The sequence below is a fragment of the Meles meles genome, chromosome 2 (genome assembly GCF_922984935.1).
Source record: "Meles meles chromosome 2, mMelMel3.1 paternal haplotype, whole genome shotgun sequence".
Lineage (NCBI taxonomy): Eukaryota > Metazoa > Chordata > Mammalia > Carnivora > Mustelidae > Meles > Meles meles.
In genome coordinates this window covers 115,396,201-115,414,722 of record NC_060067.1, presented here as the reverse complement: position 1 = coordinate 115,414,722, position 18,522 = coordinate 115,396,201, and the positions used below count along the sequence as shown (strand labels likewise).

The window sequence follows — 18,522 nt, the reverse complement described above, 5'->3', positions numbered from 1 at the left end:
CCAGGTCATATTTCTGGGTTTTCTTCTCTAGGACCTTGGTCTTCTAATTTTTTAATGTTTCTTTAATTCTGAAATGTGTTAGATGCATAATTTGTCTAGTTGCTGTCAGTTATTGTTTTGAATTACCAGAACTGGAAGTCAACAGTCCTATTACTTTTAACATTTGATTTCTAAGTGCAGATATCAAATAATTGGGGGGGATTCCAAAAGAATATTTGAATTACCCAAGTTGAAGATTTTATGCCATGGAGAAATAAAAGTCAACAAATATTCTTTCATGTTTGTGATAACAGCTCTAAGCAGTGTAAAGACTTTATTTAACTTTATACAACTCAACACCAAAAAAACAAATAAACCAGTTTAAAAAATGGACAGAGGGCCTGAATAGACCTTTTTCAAAAGGAGACATAGAGGGCACCTGGGTGGCTCAGTGGGTTAAGTCTCTGCCTTCAGCTCTGGTCATGATCTCAGGGTCCTGGGATCAAGTCCCACATCGGGCTCTCTGCTCAGCAGGGAGCCTGCTTCTCCCTCTCTCTCTGTCTGCCTCTCTGCCTACTTGTGATCTCTGTCTCTGTCAAATAAATAAATAAATCTAAAATAAAGAAAAAAGAGAGACATAGAGATGGCCAAAAGACATGTGAAAATATGCTCAACATCACTGATCATCAGGGAATTTAAATCAATACCACACTGAGATATCTCATACCAGTCAGAATGGCCAGTATCAAAAAGATAATAACATGTTGGTAAGGATGTGGAGAAAGAGAACTTTTGTGAAGTGTTAGTGGAAATGTAAACTAGTATAGCTGCTCTGGAAAACAATATGGAGGTTCCTCAAAAAATTAAAAATAAAAAGTCATATGATCCAGTAATTCTACTACTGGGTATTTACCCAAAGAAAATGAAAACAGTAATTCAGATCCAGTAATTACATTGCTGGGTATTTACCCCCAAAATACTAAAACACTAATTCAAAGGGATACATGCACCACAATGTTTGTTGTAACAGTATTTACAATAGCCAAATTATGGGAGCAACCATCTGTCCATTATGATGATGATGAATGGATAAAGAAGATGTGGCATACACACAAATTTTATATATATACACATATGTGTGTGTGTGTATAATGAAATATTACTCAGCCATAAAAAAGAATGAGGTCTTGCCATTTACAACAACATGGATGGAGCTAGAGAGTATAATGGTAAGTGAAATGTTACTCAGAGAAAAACAGATACCATATGATTTCACTCATATGTAGAATTTAAAAAACAAAACAAATAACCAAAAGAAAAAAAAATAAGAGAAATAAACCAAGAAACAAACTCTTAACTATACAGAACAAACTGATGGTTACCAGAGGGGTGGTGTGTGGGAAATTGAGTAAAATAGGTGAAGACAATTAATAGTAAACTTATCATGATATGCACTGAGTAATGTATAGAATTGCTGAATCACTGCATCATATGTCTGAAGCTAATATAACACTCTATGTTAACTATACTGGAATTCTTTAAAATTAATTTTAAAAAGGTATATGTACCCCTCTGTTCATGGCATCATTATTTACAATAGCCAAGATATAGGAACAACCCAAATATCCATCAATGGATGAATAGTTAATGAAGATGTGATATATATATATATATATATAAAGTAATTATATATATTATGTCATATGTTATATAGAAAAAAATATATATATATGATGCTAGGGAAATTAACTAAAAATGATTTTCAATATTATTCATTGAAGTAGAAATCTGAAAAGTTATATTAAATATAGACATAATAGTATTAATAGCACCTAACCACTGAATAATGAAGCACTGAAAATAAAGTAGCTATCTGTGGTTATAATAAGAGGATAATTAATTGTAGGGTTGAACAAGAGGTAGAAGAAGTATCATTGAAATAAGTTATACTAATTATTTATCATACTTCTTTTTGGCTGGGTCTTGCATAGTATCATAAAAGGAAATTAAATATGAAGTAATAAATATAACCAAAATACGGAAATCCATGCTGATGTTGTTAGGTCAAAAGATTTTTCAGTACTTAAAAGTTAATTTGGTATTGACAGTGTAAGACCTCAGATTCTCAATAAATACTTGTTGATGTTCTTTTATTCTATTTGCTTCTTTCCACAGGTGGAGAGGTCCCATACACAACTCTGGCTACTCGAATGATGATGGGAGCTTGGTGGCTATTTGCACTGATTGTCATCTCATCTTACACAGCAAATCTTGCTGCTTTCCTCACTATTACCCGCATCGAAAGCTCTATCCAGTAAGTAGACAAAGATTTCAGTAGCTACAAGGCTTGAGGAATGATGAGTAGCCAAAGCTATTTAAATAAGTGTAAGGTATCTGATAATAAATTTACACCCTCCTTTTTTTTTTAATTTATTTTCAGCGTAACAGTACTCATTGTTTTTGCACCACATCCAGTGCTCCATGCACACCCTCCTTTTGAATAAAGGTTTAATTTTATGATATGCAAGGATCACAAGGTAGAATTCTGAGTATAATTCTAATATTGTTTCCCACATCTTCCTGGAAGAAAAATACCTATTCAGTGTTTCAGCTTCCACAAAGTATGACTATGTTTGGGCAATGTTGTAAAAAGGAAGGAAAAGGAGTCATATTAAAATATATGTAACAATACCAGTTTCCGTCTTGAGTCTGCCCCATTGTGCACTATCTGAGTAAATAGTTGGTTAGACATCAGATTATTGATAAATGACAGGTAAAGAGGGAGAGAGAAGGAGGTAGGGATGTGAGGGAGAGAGGTAAAAGAATCTCTGAAGAGAGAAAACCACATTCTATTTGTCTCTCATTACATTATAGCTAATGTCGTAGCTACTGCGGTAACTATTACTGCTGCTTGTTCAGCTGCAAGTGGTGAGTTATCACCAACTATGGTACACTTACTCACATCCTACAAGTTACCAGAGTCAATGCCTCAGTTCATGATGGCCACTTCCATGAGTTCCGAGAGCCCAAAGGCCTATGATCTAGCACAGCCAGTTCTGCTTTTGTGGGTTCATGCCATACAAGCAGCACCACAGTACAACTTCTGCCTTATTAGAACATAATGTTCTGCATATTGTTTCAGAAACATTTTCCTGAAAATGTTTTATTCGTCCAAAAACAAGATAGCACAAATCATCTTAGCATTGAAGAACGTTCACTCTCCACAAAACTGACAATTCAAAATTATGAATAATTAGATTTGTTAAGGAATTCAGTAGGTATTTAATTCATCCTTAAAGGAAAACATCAGAGCTCTTCTTCCCTTTAGAAATGTTGTAAATGAAGTCCATTAATAGCCACAAAACTATTATAACACAGTACTAAAAATAAAACAAAGAATGAATGATCTATAAAGAAGTAGGATTTTTTTTTCAATTGCCTGTGGTACACAATTGAAACCCCCAAATTCAACTAATAATCATAAGACAGTTAATTATTTCATCTAATTACTGAAAGCAGATGAAGAAACACAAGTTTGCAGGATAAATTCTCAAGACCACATAAACAATAGTGTCAGAGCTAGAAATCTAACCCATGTCAATCTGATACCAATCCATATCTTACCCACTGAAATTTTTCCTTATGTAGCATGGTTTTTACAGTTTGTTTGCCTGATCTGCTTCCCTGGGGTTGCAGGCCTCATGGTGTGTGTGTATGCAAACTATTAAATTGTTACCAGCTTTGCCAGCATTAGTTTGTATCTTGACTTTTATGCAATAGCACTGGGATCAGAAGCCTCTATCAAATTTTTACACCCATAAGGTTCCTCTAAAGGTAAAACCTAATGGAAAAAGATCATAATTTCACATGATGTTTCCCACAAGTATAGTTCCACAAACCACAATAACTGAGCCTTCATTTATTAAAAAATTATTTCTTTCTAATGCCAGCTCACATTATTAAAAGCCAACAGTGGGTATAATAAATCTCCCTTTCTTCTAATCTTATCAGTAGACTAATTTTGAAAGAGGAAAAATCAGAGCCAAAGGAGTTAAGAGAAGCCTGATTCTCTCCACAAACTTAAAGATATCTTCTAATTTCATGCCTCAGCTGCATTGGTAAACATAATTGCAGGCAGTGTTTCTTGGAAACATTTAAAGTTCTATTTGCAACTAATGTCAAACTTTCTTGAAAAATCCTAAGTTTAATTTTTCTTAGAAAAGACAAAACCTACAATACCATCCAATGTCATGCTCCTTAACCATTTATATCCATAAGATTTGCTCATCACTAAATGAAGCAATGCTTGTCGATGCATCTTTTTCAGCTCATTTTTGCTATGTCATTGGCACACATATACTAGGCACATATTCATTCCCAAAATTCAAAGTTGCTTCTCCAGACCCAGAAGGACAGAGGTAGTAGAGAAAAGTCAGTAAGAGAGAGGGGAAAAACTGCTACTTCTTTTTTTTTTTTTAGTTTAATTTAATTTTTTTTCAGTGTTCCAATGCAACACATGCCCTCCATAATATTGACCACCATGCTCACCAAACCCCCACCCTCCTCCCCTCCCAAACCCTCAGTCTTTTTCTCAGAGTCCACAGTCTCTCATGGTTTGTCTCCCCCTCTGATTTTCCCCAACTTACTTCCCCTCTCCATTTCCCAGTGTCTTCTATGTTATTCCTTATGCTCCACAAGTAAGTGAAACCATATGATAATTGACTCTCTCTGCTTGACTTATTTCACTTAGCATGATCTCTTCCAGTCCTGTCCATGTTGATAAAAAAGTTGGGTATTCATCCTTTCTGATGGAGGCATAATACTCCATTGTATATATGGACCATATCTTATTTATCCATTTGTCTATTGAAGGGCATCTTGGCTCTTTCCACAGTTAGGCAACTGTGTGCCAAAATTTTGGCCATTTTGAACATTTTGTCTGGTGTAAGGTGGTATCTCAGTGTGGTTTTTATTTGAATCTCCCTGATGGCTAATGATGATGAACGTTTTTCATGTGTCTGTTAGCCATTTGTATGTCTTCTTTGGAGAAGTGTTTGTTCATGTCTTCTGCCCATTTTTTGACGTGATTATCTGTTTTCCATGTGTTGAGTTTGAGGAGTTCTTTATAGATCTTGGATATGAACCCTTTGTCTGTAGTGGCATTTGCGAATATTTTCTCCCATTCCGTGGGTTGCCTCTTTGTTTTGTTGAGTGTTTCCTTTGCTGTGCAGAAGCTTTTGATCTTGATGAAGACCCAAAAGTTCATTTTTGCTTTTGTTTCCTTTCTCTTTGGAGACATATCTTGAAAGAAGTAGCTGTGGCTGATGTTGAAGAGGTTAGTGCTTATGTTCTTCTCTAGGATAAATTCCTGCCTCACATTGAGGTCTTTATCCATTTCGAGTTTATCTTTGTGTATGGTGTAAGAGAATGATCGATTGATGCCATGACATTCCAGCATCAGAAATATTGGGATCCCTCAGGGGGTGGAGAAAAGAGCAGACTAGAAGATACAGTTGAACAAATTCTGGATGAAAATTTTCCCAGTCTGGGGAATGAAACCAGCGTTCATGTCCTAGAGGTAGAAAGAACACCTCCCGTCTACCGCCATACCACCCTGAACGCGCCCGGTCTCGTCTGATCTCGGAAGCTACTCAGGGTCGGGCCTGGTTAGTACTTGGATGAGAGAAAGAACACCTCCCAAGATTAATGAATCTAGAAAGACCTCAAGGCACTTGATTGTGAGACTGATGAATCATAATTTTAGAGGAGAGCTTTTCAGAGCAGCTAGGGAGAAGAGATTCCTTACATACAGAGGAAGGTCCATCAGAATAACATTAGACCTGTCCACAGAAACCTGGCAAGCCAGAAAGGGCTGGCAAGACATATTCAGGGCACTAAATGGGAAGAACATGCAGCCAAGAATACTTTATCCAGCAAGGTTGGCATTCAAAATGGATGGAGAGATAAAGAGCTTCCAAGACTGGCAAGGTTTAGAAGAGTAGGTGACCACCAAGCCGGCACTACAAGAAATATTAAGGAGGGTTCTATAAAAGAAGAACGAACCCAAGAGTGACATAGAACAGAAATATACAGAGACAATCTATAGAAACAAGGACTTCACAGGCAAGATGATGTCAATAAAAATATATATTTCAATAATCACTTTCAATGTGAATGGCCTAAACACTCCCATAAAATGGCACAGGGTTGCAGATTGGATAAAATGACAGGACCTATCTGTATGCTGTCTACAAGATACCCATTTGGAACCTCAGGATACATTCAGACTGAAAGTGAAGGGATGGAGAAACATCTTGCATGCCAATGAGCCTCAAAAGGAAGCTGGAGTAGTGATTTTCATATCAGATAAATTAGATTTTAAACTAAAGACTGTAGTCAGAGACAAGGAAAGACACTACATCATTCTTAAAGGGTCTATCCACCAACAAGATCTAACAATTGTAAATATGCCCCCAATACAGGAGCAGCCAACTACATAAGACAGCTATTAATCAAGATAAAGAGTCACAGTGATATGAATACATTAATAGTAGGGGATATTAACACACCACTCTCAGTAATAGACAGATCATCCTAGCAGAAAATCAATAAACAAGAGCATTGAATGGCACACATTAGACCGATGGACCTTATAGATATATACAGAACATTCCACCCTAGAACAACAGAATACTCATTCTTCTCGAGTGCACATGGAACTTTCTCCAGAATAGATCACATGCTGGGTCAAAAATCAGGGCTTAACTGATACCAAAGATTGAGATTATTCCCTGCATATTCTTAGACCACAATGCTTTGAAACTGGAACTCAACCACAAGAAAAAGTTTGGATGGAATTCAAACACTTGGAAGCTAAAGACCACCCTGCTTAAGAATGTTTGGATCAACCAGGATATCAAAGAAGAGCTTATACAATTCATAAAAACCAATGAGAATGAAGACACTTCGGTCCAAAACCTATGGGCTATGGCAAAGGCGGTCGTAAGGGGGAAATACATAGCCATCCAAGCCTCCCTCAAAAAACAGAAAAAAGCCTCCCTCAAGAAAACAGAAAAATTCAAAACACACCAGTTCTCTTTATAGCTTAAAGAACAGGAGAATCAACAACAAATTAAGCCAACCCCACACACAAGAAGGGAAATAATCAAGATTAAATCAGAGATCAATGAGATAGAAACTAGAGATGGAGTAGAACACATCAATAAGCTAGAAGCTGGTTTTTTGAAGAATCAATAAGATTGATAAACCATTGGCAAAACTAATCCAAAAAAAAAAAGAGAGAGGACCCAAATTAATAAAATTATGTTACTGATTTCTTTTCTCGGGCTGCTTTCAGGATTTTCTCTTTGTCACTAAGACTTGTAAATTTTACTATTAGGTGACGGGGTGTGGACCTATTCTTGTTGACTTTGAGGGGGGTTCTCTGCATCTCCTGGATTTTGATGCTTGTTCCCTTTGCCATATTAGGGAAATTCTCTCCAATAATTCTCTCCAATAGACCTTCTGCTCCCCTCTCTCTTTCTTCTTCTTCTGGAATCCCAATTATTCTAATGTTGTTTCGTCTTATGGTGTCACTTATCTCTCGAATTCTCCCCTCATGGTCCAGTAGCTGTTTGTCCCTCTTTTGCTCGGCTTCCTTATTCTCTGTCATTTGGTCTTCTATATCACTAATTCTTTCTTCTGCCTCATTGATCCTAGCAGTGAGAGCCTCCATTTTTGATTGCACCTCATTAATAGCTTTTTTGATTTCAACTTGGTTAGATTTTAGTTCTTTAATTTCTCCAGAAAGGGCTTTAATATCTCCAGAGAGGGTTTCTCTAATATCTTCCATGCCTTTTTCGAGCCCGGCTAGAATGTTCAGAATCGTCATTCTGAACTCTTGATCTGACATAGTACCAATGTCTGTGTTGATTAGGTCCCTAGCCTTCGGTACTGTCTCTTGTTCTTTTGTTTGTGGTGATTTTTTCCGCCTTGTCATTTTGTCCAGATAAGAGGATATGAAGGAGCAAATAAACTACTAATAGGGTGGCAAAGACCCCGGAAAAATGCGCTGTAACCAAATCAGAAGAGACCCCAAATTGTGGGGGGGGGGGGGGAAGGGGATAAAAAACAGGTTCTGAAAAAAAAGAAAAAAAAAAAAAAAAAAAGAAAAAAAATTAAAAAATAAAACAAATAAAAAAATATAAAAAAGAAAGAAAAAATATATATATTTAGATGAACTAGTCAAAAAACGTTAAAAAAGAAAAGGGTAAAAGTTTTTAAAAAAATTTAGCAGAAGAAGAAAAAAGAAAAAAGAAAAAAAAATTGAAAAAAGAAAAAAAAATAAAAAATTGAAAAAAGAAAAAAAATTGAAGTAGCCGCAAGACTAAAGAATCATGGGGAGAAAGCCATGAGTTCCGTGCTTTGCTTTCTCCTCCTCTGGAATTGCTCTGCTGTCTTAGGAATTGAATCTGCTTTCTCCTTGATAGATGAACTTCGTCCTGGCTGGATATTTTGTTGATCTTCTGGGGGAGGGGCCTGTTGTAGTGACTCTCAAGTGTCTTTGCCCGAGGCGGGATAGTGATCCGAAGGGGCACGTGTACCCGAATGTTTATAGCAGCAATGTCTACAATAGCCAGACTATGGAAAGAACCTAGATGTCCATCAACAGATGAATGGATACAGAAGATGTGGTATATATACACAATGGAATACTATGCAGCCATCAAAAGAAATGAAATCTTGCCATTTGCGACGACGTGGATGGAACTAGAGCGTATCATGCTTAGTGAAATAAGTCAATCGGAGAAAGACAACTATCATATGATCTCTCTGATATGAGGACATGGAGAAGCAACATGGGGGGGTAGGGGGATAGGAGAAGAATACATGAAACAAGATGGGATTGGGAGGGAGACAAACCATAAATGACTCTTAATCTCACAAAACAAACTGGGGGTTGCTGGGGGGAGGTGGGATTGGGAGAGGGGGAGGGGGCTATGGACATTGGGGAGGGGAGGCGAACCATAAGAGACTATGGACTCTGAAAAACAACCTGAGGGTTTTGAAGGGTCAGGGGTGGGAGGTTGGGGGAACAGGTGGTGGGTGATGGGGAGGGCACGTTTTGCATGGAGCACTGGGTGTTGTGCAAAAAGAATGAATACTGTTACGCTGAAAAAAAATAAATAAAAAAAAAATAAAAATAAAAATTAAAAAAAAATAAAAAAAAAATAAATAAAATTATGAATGAAAAGGGAGAGATCACGACTAACACCAAGGAAATAGAAACAATCATCAAAAAATATTATCAACAGTTATATGCCAATAAGTTAAGCAAACTAGACAAAATGGAGGCATTCCTGGAAACCTATTAACTTCCAAAACTGAATCGGGAAGAAACTGACAACTTGAATAGACCAATATCTAGTAAAGAGATTGAGGCAGTGATCAAAAACCTCCTAAAAAACAAGAGCCCAGGATCTGACGGGTTCCCTGGAGAATTCTACCAAACATTCAAAGAAGAAATAATACCTATTCTCCTGAAGCTGTTTCAAAAAATAGAAACAAAAGGAAAACTTCCAGACTCTTTCTATGAAGACAGCATTACCCTGACTCCCAAACCAGACAAAGACCCCACCAAAAAGGGGAATTTCAGGGGCGCCTGGGTGGCTCAGTGGATTAAGCCGCTGCCTTCGGCTCAGGTCATGATCTCAGGGTCCTGGGATCGAGCCCCGCATCGGGCTCTCTGCTCCACAGGGAGCCTGCTTCCTCCTCTCTCTCTGCCTGCCTCTCTGCCTACTTGTGATCTCTCTCTGTCAAATAAATAAATAAAATCTTTAAAAAAAAAAAGGGGGAATTTCAGACCAATATCCCTGATGAATATGGATGCTAAGATTCTCAACAAGATCTTAGCTAATAGGATCCAACAGTACATTAAAAAGATTACCCACCATGACCGGGTGGGATTTAGCCGTGGGATACAAGTGTGGTTCAACATTCACAAATCAATCAATGTGATAGAACAAATCAATAAGAGAGGAAAGAAGAACCACATGGTCCTCTCAATTGATGCAGAAAAAGCATCTGACAAGATACAGTATCTGTTCCTGATTAAAATGCTTCAAAGAATAGGGATAGAGGGAACATTCCTCAACTTCATAAAATCTATCTAGGAAAAACCCTCAGTGAATATCATCCTCAATGGGGAAAAGCTGACAGCCTTCCCTTTGAGATCAGGAACACAACAAAATGTCCACTCTTGCCCCTGTTGTTCAACATAGTACTAGAAGTCCTAGCAACAGCAATCAGACAACAAAAAGAAATAAAAGGTATTCAAACTGGCAAAGAAGAAGTCAAACTCTCTCTCTTTGCAGATGACATGGTATTTTATATAGAAAACCCAAACTCCACCCCCAAACTTCTAACACTCATACAGCAACTCAGTAACGTGACAGGATACAAAATCAATGTACAGAAATCAGTTGTTTTCTTATACACTAACAATGAAAATATAGAAAGGGAAATTAGAAAAAAGCTGCTACTTCTGAATAGATATTGGACAGAAATTTACAGTTTGGTAAGAGAAATCGAATAGATTTACTCTTGAGAAACTGAATACATTTTACAAAATTTACCCCTTTTTCAAAATTAAATATTTATCCACATTTAACCTTCTAGTTGGCGCTTGCCGTTAATTAAAATTTGAGAGTGAATTTTCCCTGAAAAAGTAATTCCCAAGTTTACTTTTATACCCCGTCAAGGATAACTATGTTCTGCTGCTTGATATGATGTCATCTGACAGATGATGATAAGTTGGAGTGGGTAATACTGAGGTATACAGTTCAATTTCTAAAGGAAAAAATAGGCAATTTCTACAAGACTCTAATGACATTTGGACTTGTTCATTGTGATCAAACAGTAATAACATGTAGCTAATTGCTTTTAGATATCTAGCAAATGAAATGTACATTTTCCTACTGGTAACCAGGCTAAAATTGGCAATGATGTGAAATTTTGAAGGTAATAGAGTAAACACTGGGTAATAACATTATGAACATTAGTTCTATTAGTCTTTGTTGTGTTGCAGTTTTCAAAAAACCTACTTCTTTCCTGCATAAGGTGAAAAGAGCTATGAGGGAAATCACAGTTGTACAATTATAGTCATTAATAACTTTAGAATCAGATTGGTCTTTGGTGGTGAAACTTGAGGTCTTTCAGTTCCTGGGGCTATAAGTAAGCTTGGGTCTATTCAAAGGGATCCCAAAATCCAATCATATTTTTATGCTTAAAGCATTCATTCACCAAAATGTTTCAGGTTGGACTAAACAAATATTGACTTCATGTATTCACTGAATAAACTAATTTAGGATAAATTTCTTTCCAAGTATATGCAAAAAGAGATCCATATTCTGTCTTATCACTGAAGGATAAACCTTTTTCCTTAGCATTCCAATAACAGGACTTTTGTATCCACATTTGCTCACATTTGGAAAAGAAAAAAAAAATCAAGCAGTTGTTTTTCTCAGTGCTACACAACAGACTATGAGCTAGCCCTGGGCATAGAAATCTAAATCTGTCACCAGGTCTTGGTACAGAGAGAATGGTAAAACTGGCAAGTGCTCTCTAATGAAATTATTTCTTTCTTTCCTTTGCCTCTACAAAACAATGTAACTATATTTAGCAAGTTCCTATTCACAGAGATCGTTACAATCCTGCTTTTTGGAAATGGAGGTATTTCTAACTATAAAAACTAAATAAATATATTAGCTTCATTCATTTAATTCAACTGAATATATATATCATATATGTATATATAAATATACATACATATAGATATGTATGTCTATATATATATGTATGTGTATATACACACACACACACACACAGCATGTTAGGTATTGAGTCTAAAAAAGATATTTAGAGATTATCCCTGAGTCACAATTTAGTTAGAGACAGAGCAGTATGGAATTTAATGACATAGGAACTATGATAGATTTATTTGTGAAATGCTGTGTTAACACAGGAAAGGAGTGATTTAATTCAATAACTTGGAGAAGGGAGGAGGAGATAGGGAAAAAACGATCAAGCATCAGAGAGGTATTATCTGAGAGTTTGATCTCGAAAGATGAATTTCAAAAGACTGAAGGGGTGCCTTACTGGAGAATATTTGCAAAAGCAAGAGAGATATGAAATTCCCAGGAGAGTGTCTAGCAAGGGGCAGATGATCAAAATCTGTTAATTTCCTTCCTGGATTGAGATAGGTGATGTGAGAGTGGCAGGAAATGAAATAGAAAAGGGAAGTGGAACAAAATCCTGAAAAGCATGATAACGCTTGTTGAAGAATTTGGAATTTTTCCTGGGGATGATGGAGAGTGACATCATTGAGAAAGACAGCTTTATCTGTGGAGAGGAGCTTGGGTGGGACAGAAAAGATGTAGAAGTGTATGGAAGCTAGTAAGCTTCTATCTAATATAAACCTGAACCATATATCTTCTTGTTTCAGGACTGTTTAATTTGAAAATACCAAAGGTTTAAGGAAATTTAAGAGAAATGTGGCTTGAGAAAATTTATATCTGTAGGCTAACAGTTATATTTATAGCAGATGCAGGAATATTGACTTATTTTATTTTTCAAGATTTTTAAAAAGAAACTGTGGTTGACTACCTCATAACTAAAGAGGTACAGAAGAGGAGAGTTACTAATGTGAGAAAATTCTAGAATCACTCTGGTTGGATGACTTTTCAAATGCAATTTTGCAGAAAAGCTGCATCTCAATGTCTGCTATTCATGGATTGTATCCTGCCTGTTCATTATTTTTAGCCTCTAGCCATCAAAAAATAAATCAGACTTATTTTTAGTAAATTCAATACATTTTCAAAGTAATACAGGGCTATATTGAGAAAATAGGAAAATACCATGAATTTTGAAGGACAAAGTATTAATAATCCATAGTTTGTCATATTGCAATATCTTCTATTAATATTTAAACAAGCCTTTTTTCAACAATTTATTTTGAAGTAATTATATATACACAAGAAGTTGTGAAGATAGAGCATAGTGAGTTCCCATGTACCCTTCACCTAGTTTCCCCCCCATGGTTACATCTTAAGTAATTATAGGATAATATCAAAATAAGGAAATTGACATGGATACAATCCATGCAAATAGTTCTATGCCATTTTATTACTTCTACAGAATGTATAACCACCACTGCAATAGATGTAGAACTATCCTGACATTACAAAAAATCTCCCTCATTCTACACTCACTCCTTCTCCACCATCCCCAAACCTAATAATAACTAATATGTCCTCCATTCCTGTGATTTTTATTCTTTCAAGAGTGCTCTGTAAGTTGAATCATACAGTATGTGGCCCTTTGAAATAGCCCTTTTTCCCCCTCTCAGCACAATGCCCTTGAGATCTATCCAAGTTGTTGCATGGATCAATAGTTCATTGCTTTTTATTGCCAAGCAGTAATCTCTGGTATGGATGGACCAGTGTGTTTAACAGTTTATCTATTGCATGGAATTGTTGTTGATTCTAAGTTTTTGGCTATTACAAATAAAGTTGCTAAGGACATTTATGTGCATATCTATCTTTGTATAGATATGTTTTTGTTTCTCTGGCATAAATGCCCCGGGGTACGATCCCTAGTCTCCCTGCTGACTATTTCATTTCTTATTCTTTTCCTCTTACATCAACTATTATCCCCCTCTATCGCATTCTCTTCTCATTTAAGCTTACGATCCAGGGTGGCGTCCAGGTGGTTACCTTCCTCCATTCTTAAAATTAGTTTGGAAACCTCATTTATTACCACATCCAATCAAAATAAAGTACAACTCCAGAGCCCAGCATATTGAACCCTTCAAAAGCTGACCCGGGCTCATTTCTTTACTGACACCAACTGTAACCCATCCTCATACTTGTTCATGCTCCAGTGAAGCCACTCTTGGAGGACATTTCATACTTCTGCGGAGCTCACATACTGTTCCCTTTCCTTGAAATGACCCAGATCTCCCTTCTCTTCTGGCATCAATCATTGGCACAAACACAATTAGCCATTGCACATGTGTCTTCTCTTTGACAGCATAAATTCTTCAAAGGCAAGGGCTATGCCATATTCACATTTGTACCCCTAGTGTGTCCCAGAATGCCTGGTGCATGGTATTAATAATAACAGCGCCTAGCATTACTGGGTGCATTGCTCTATGACAGACATCTCTCTAAATGCTTTGCTTAGATTTTCTCATTTAATCTTCATAATGGCCCCACAAGAGATATATTATTTTCATATCCATTTTGAAACCAAAAGTTAAGATAGTAAACCCGGGCAATCTGGCACTAGAAACCTTGTCCTAATCGGTGGACCATATCATGTACAATTAGCAAATACACTAAACCTTTATCAAATGAAATAAACAAATGAGTAAGTGAGTGAATGAAAACCATAGGGTCACTGTAAGTTTTCTGAAAAATAAAGAGTTCTGCAGGGAAGAATCAATGGCTGAATTATATTTAGCTAAGTTAATTTCAGATATTTCTAAGTTATGTGGTATCCTAGAAACAGGCGCAGGAGACTATGAATTTAAATAAATCTGCATCCAAATCCTTTGCCTCTTATTAGCTGAATGATCTTGTCATTTTCCATAATCATTTTAAGTCTTATTCTCCCTAAGGGTAAAAAGATAATGGTTCAACTTCATAGGTTTAATGTAAAGAATAAATGGGAAACAAAGAGTCATAAATAACAGCATAGTTCCAGGATACACCCTGCATTTGCTTCCGTTTTTCTCCTTGTTCTCTAGGAGATCATGTGGACTCCTTGGACAGTTCTCCCCTCCACCTGTTTCGGTGGTGCTGATCACTATCACTTTTACTATTTTGTCCACAATTCCATACACTCAGTTATTCCTTCTACCTGCTCCCCTAGCCCTCGAAGTTCCTTGTAGTTGCTGCTCTGGCTTCTGGCACAGATGTCCCTGCCCTTCCTCGTAGTCCATCTTCCTGGCTGTTGTCTTCTTGTCACACCATTTAATCCTCCAAGCCCCCAAACAGGAAATCTAGCTTTGGGAGTCTGGATGGGCAGCACCAGCTTGTCCCATCCCCAGTGGAATCTTTAGCCCAGGCTGTCACCATGTTCATGCCAAAGGCTTCCCCTCCCCAAGGAATGCTTCAGGCCATTCCCTACTTCATCCAACAGGACTGTCTCCTCTCTTTCTAGACCTGCACCTTCCATACTACTTTGATGAGTAGTTTCCTGCCTTGTGGGTTATCTTCTCTGCAGAGCTTTTTGAGAATTTTGAAAGCTCTACCTGAATAGAGGGAAAGAAGGTAGGATCAGCATAGGAATGATGTGGCAGAGTAGAGTGTGAGTTCCTTTTTGTTAAAAGAAGGAGGAGGAGGAGGAGGAGGAGGAAAAAAAAAACACTGTCAGGAATTCTTATCCAAATGTAAATATAAATGGGGACCTGGCTATTATTATTCACTGTTGTCTCACCTTAGCTTGATTAACCATCACTACAGTCAAGGTCTGGCTGCTACTGATAGTGACTGCACTGACCCTGGATCAGGATGTCTGGTTGTCAGGCAAGTTTTCTCTTTTAACTCCTCTTTCATCCGCCCTCTCCTAGCACTGCTCATGTGTTACTTTCTCTGTGTAGCTTTCACCACAGGGCTCGTAACTAGATTCAGCGTCTCTCCTTTTTTTTAACCACGTTGTCTCTACCTGGCTTATACCCTGAGTTACCTCGTGCTGGGGCAGTATTCTGCTTGTTTTACCTTCTCAATTAAAATGTATATTCTGGAAGGTAGTTTCATCACCTTTGCATCAGTACAGCACCTGCCTTATGTAGTAATTTACTGAGCACATAGTTAGTTGCAGTTCATTAAATAAGGAACCAGATTCTTAGAATCTGGCATGAGACTGTGGAACCTCACGACTTGTTTGTGGAACCTCACGACTTGTTTATAAACCTCACAACAAATCAGAAAGAAATAGGAAAGCCATTTTTAGGCACCGTTATTCCAGAATAAGAGAAGGAGCCCCCAAATGGTGTGCCATCGAGGTTTTCTTAGTGTCTCACCCACTTCAGACTTCCAGTGGGAGGCTACCTCATAGCTCTCGGCAAGGAATTGCACACTTTATTAGGAACAACCAAAATCAAGGTCGCTGAAGTGAGCTGGGCCTGATTCATACCACTTTTATGTTTCAGTTTAGTACAGAATTGTATAGGCTTAGCTTCAGAGTACACAGACACTACAGACAGAGGAAGACATTCATCCCCTTCCTCTATATTGTTTGGTGTTGAAATGGCTTACTTGTCAAAGCACTTAAATACCACAGTGATGGATGTTTTATAAACATATAGCCATCTAGATATTATAGATCATGATTTTCTCTCTTTTTGAAAAAAATAAAAACTCTCAGAGTTTTTCAAAGCCACCCTTCAGTGAGCATTTAATTAAAAGTTGTCTCCCACTTTATTTGTGACTCCCAGGGACAAGGCTGTATTAGCATCGTTATAGATTCTTATTTACACTAAGCTCACCGAGATGAAAACTTCCCCAAACTAATAAGTGCCCACAATCCCTAACTTGATCTTATTCTTGACAAGCAATTATTCTAAGCAAGTCAAGTCCTCCGCTCTTTCTTTCTCCCCAGCCTTCATTATCCCAACCCAGAAACCTATTAAGAACTTGAAAATATAAATTACTGTCTCCTATTTCTTGTTGTTTTCCTTCCTTACCTGAAATCAGCTGAATCATTAAATTCTATCTACCATAAGTATGTGGATATGATAAAAAGCCCTGGGCTCAGGAGTACTTGGCTGAGTCATTTCAGAAGAGCTAGTTGGAGTATGGGGCATACGATTGTGAAACTAACATAGGAAGAGTATGTGATAGAAATAGTGATGGTGGGATCAGCAGGCAGGACTGTAGGGCAGAACAAGGCTGAAGGAGATTAGAGACCTAGTTCAAGCGTTCTTATTCTTGTTACTAAAGAATAAGGCAAGTTTTTAAACCACTTTGTACTTAGCTTTCTGTCTTTAAAAATGCGATCCATTCTTACTCTCACTGCACAAATATTTGTTCCACAGTTTGGATTAAATTATTTTCAATGTCCCTTCATCTAGACAAGTCTCGATCAACTACACAAATGAGATAGCTTATTAAACAAAGTCCAAAATAAACAAATAAAAATATATTCACATATTTTTTAAGCTTATGATTTTTTAAAATTTATTTTCTTTTATTTATTCATTTGACACAGAGAGAGAGCACAAACAATGGGAGAGGCAGGCAGAGGGAGAGAGAGAAGCAGGCTCCCCGTTGAGCAGGGAGCATGATGTGGGGCTTGATCCCAGCACCCTGGGATCATGACCTGAGTTGAAGGCAAACACTTAACTGACTGAGCCACCCAGGTGCCCCTCACATATTATTTTTATAAAAGAAATTCTAGATTGTAAGGCACAACTGAAAGGAAACTCTTGGTTTGCCGTATCTTCTTTTTTTTTCTTTCTTTCTGTTTCTCTTGTCTTATCTTTCTTTTCCTACCTTCTCCATCACACCAGCAATCTTGACGGGCTGACCTTCAACCTCTACTAAGTGTCTGTTTGACCCCATTAGTTCTCTGATCCTCTTAGCTGCTCCACAAGCTCCTGTCATCTAAAGACATTCAATTTATTTTTAATGACTTTCTCCTTCACTCCTACACGCACACCCTAATACAGCCCCTACTTCTCAAACCCTGATCTTTAAACCTAAGGAAAAAGTTTAAAAATCGCCAGATACACCAGATCATGGCAAGTGATGGAGAAGATAAAGAACAGATCTGCGGGTGGCTTCCTGGGCCACTTTTTCAGAGGAAGACTGCCATTTTCTCAAAGCAATGCTACAGAATCCTCAGGATTGCTGCTGAATGGGGCAGGGATTGGGGGTGGGGGTGGGCACACCTTCCCAAAACATTCTGGGCATTTATAATCTGAATGGCTATTAATAAGACCTGACTGTGAACACCAGGACATGCATTTTGTGCATAGTTTGAATAAAAATTTACCAAAAAAGAAATATACCTCATTGGAAATAGAGCACAGATCTACTGCGCTGGGAAGAAGGAAAATATGTTTTGTATTTGGGAAATTTTAAGTTATCAGTAGAAACCCGGTCTCCTGCTCTGTGTTATGAAGAGCCAGGATCTTTGTTTTTAGATGGATTCATTAGAATCTTCCTTGAAACAATGACCTTCCACTTTACTTTGACAGTATTGTTTTACTGGGTCTTCAAATAGGCTATTAAATTTGGTCACTTCTTTCTCTTCAGGTATCTCTTTCCACTATGAATAATTTGATAATATGATTAAAGTTTTTGAACTCCTTAAAAGAACTTACAGGGAAAAAAAATTACAAATTACTATTGATTCCTCATTTGAATCTACATTGTATTTTATTTGAGTCATTTTTTTGTGTAGTAGTATTATGTATTATTGTATCAGACCTTGTTAGCAGGCTATATGTGAGGTTATGATCAATGGTTCGATATCAGC

General features: G+C 37.3%; 1 protein-coding gene across 4 annotated transcripts in view; it reads left to right on the top strand.

The window, feature by feature from the left end:
• The window catches only part of GRID2 (glutamate ionotropic receptor delta type subunit 2), a 1,534,703-nt gene that overhangs the window by 1,254,605 nt on the left and 261,576 nt on the right, over positions 1–18,522 (top strand). For all 4 annotated transcript variants that reach the window (XM_045997867.1, XM_045997868.1, XM_045997866.1 and 1 more), the window contains one exon: positions 2,155–2,293. In XM_045997867.1, coding sequence (XP_045853823.1) covers positions 2,155–2,293 — 139 coding nt within the window. The remainder of the gene's footprint in view (positions 1–2,154; positions 2,294–18,522) is intronic.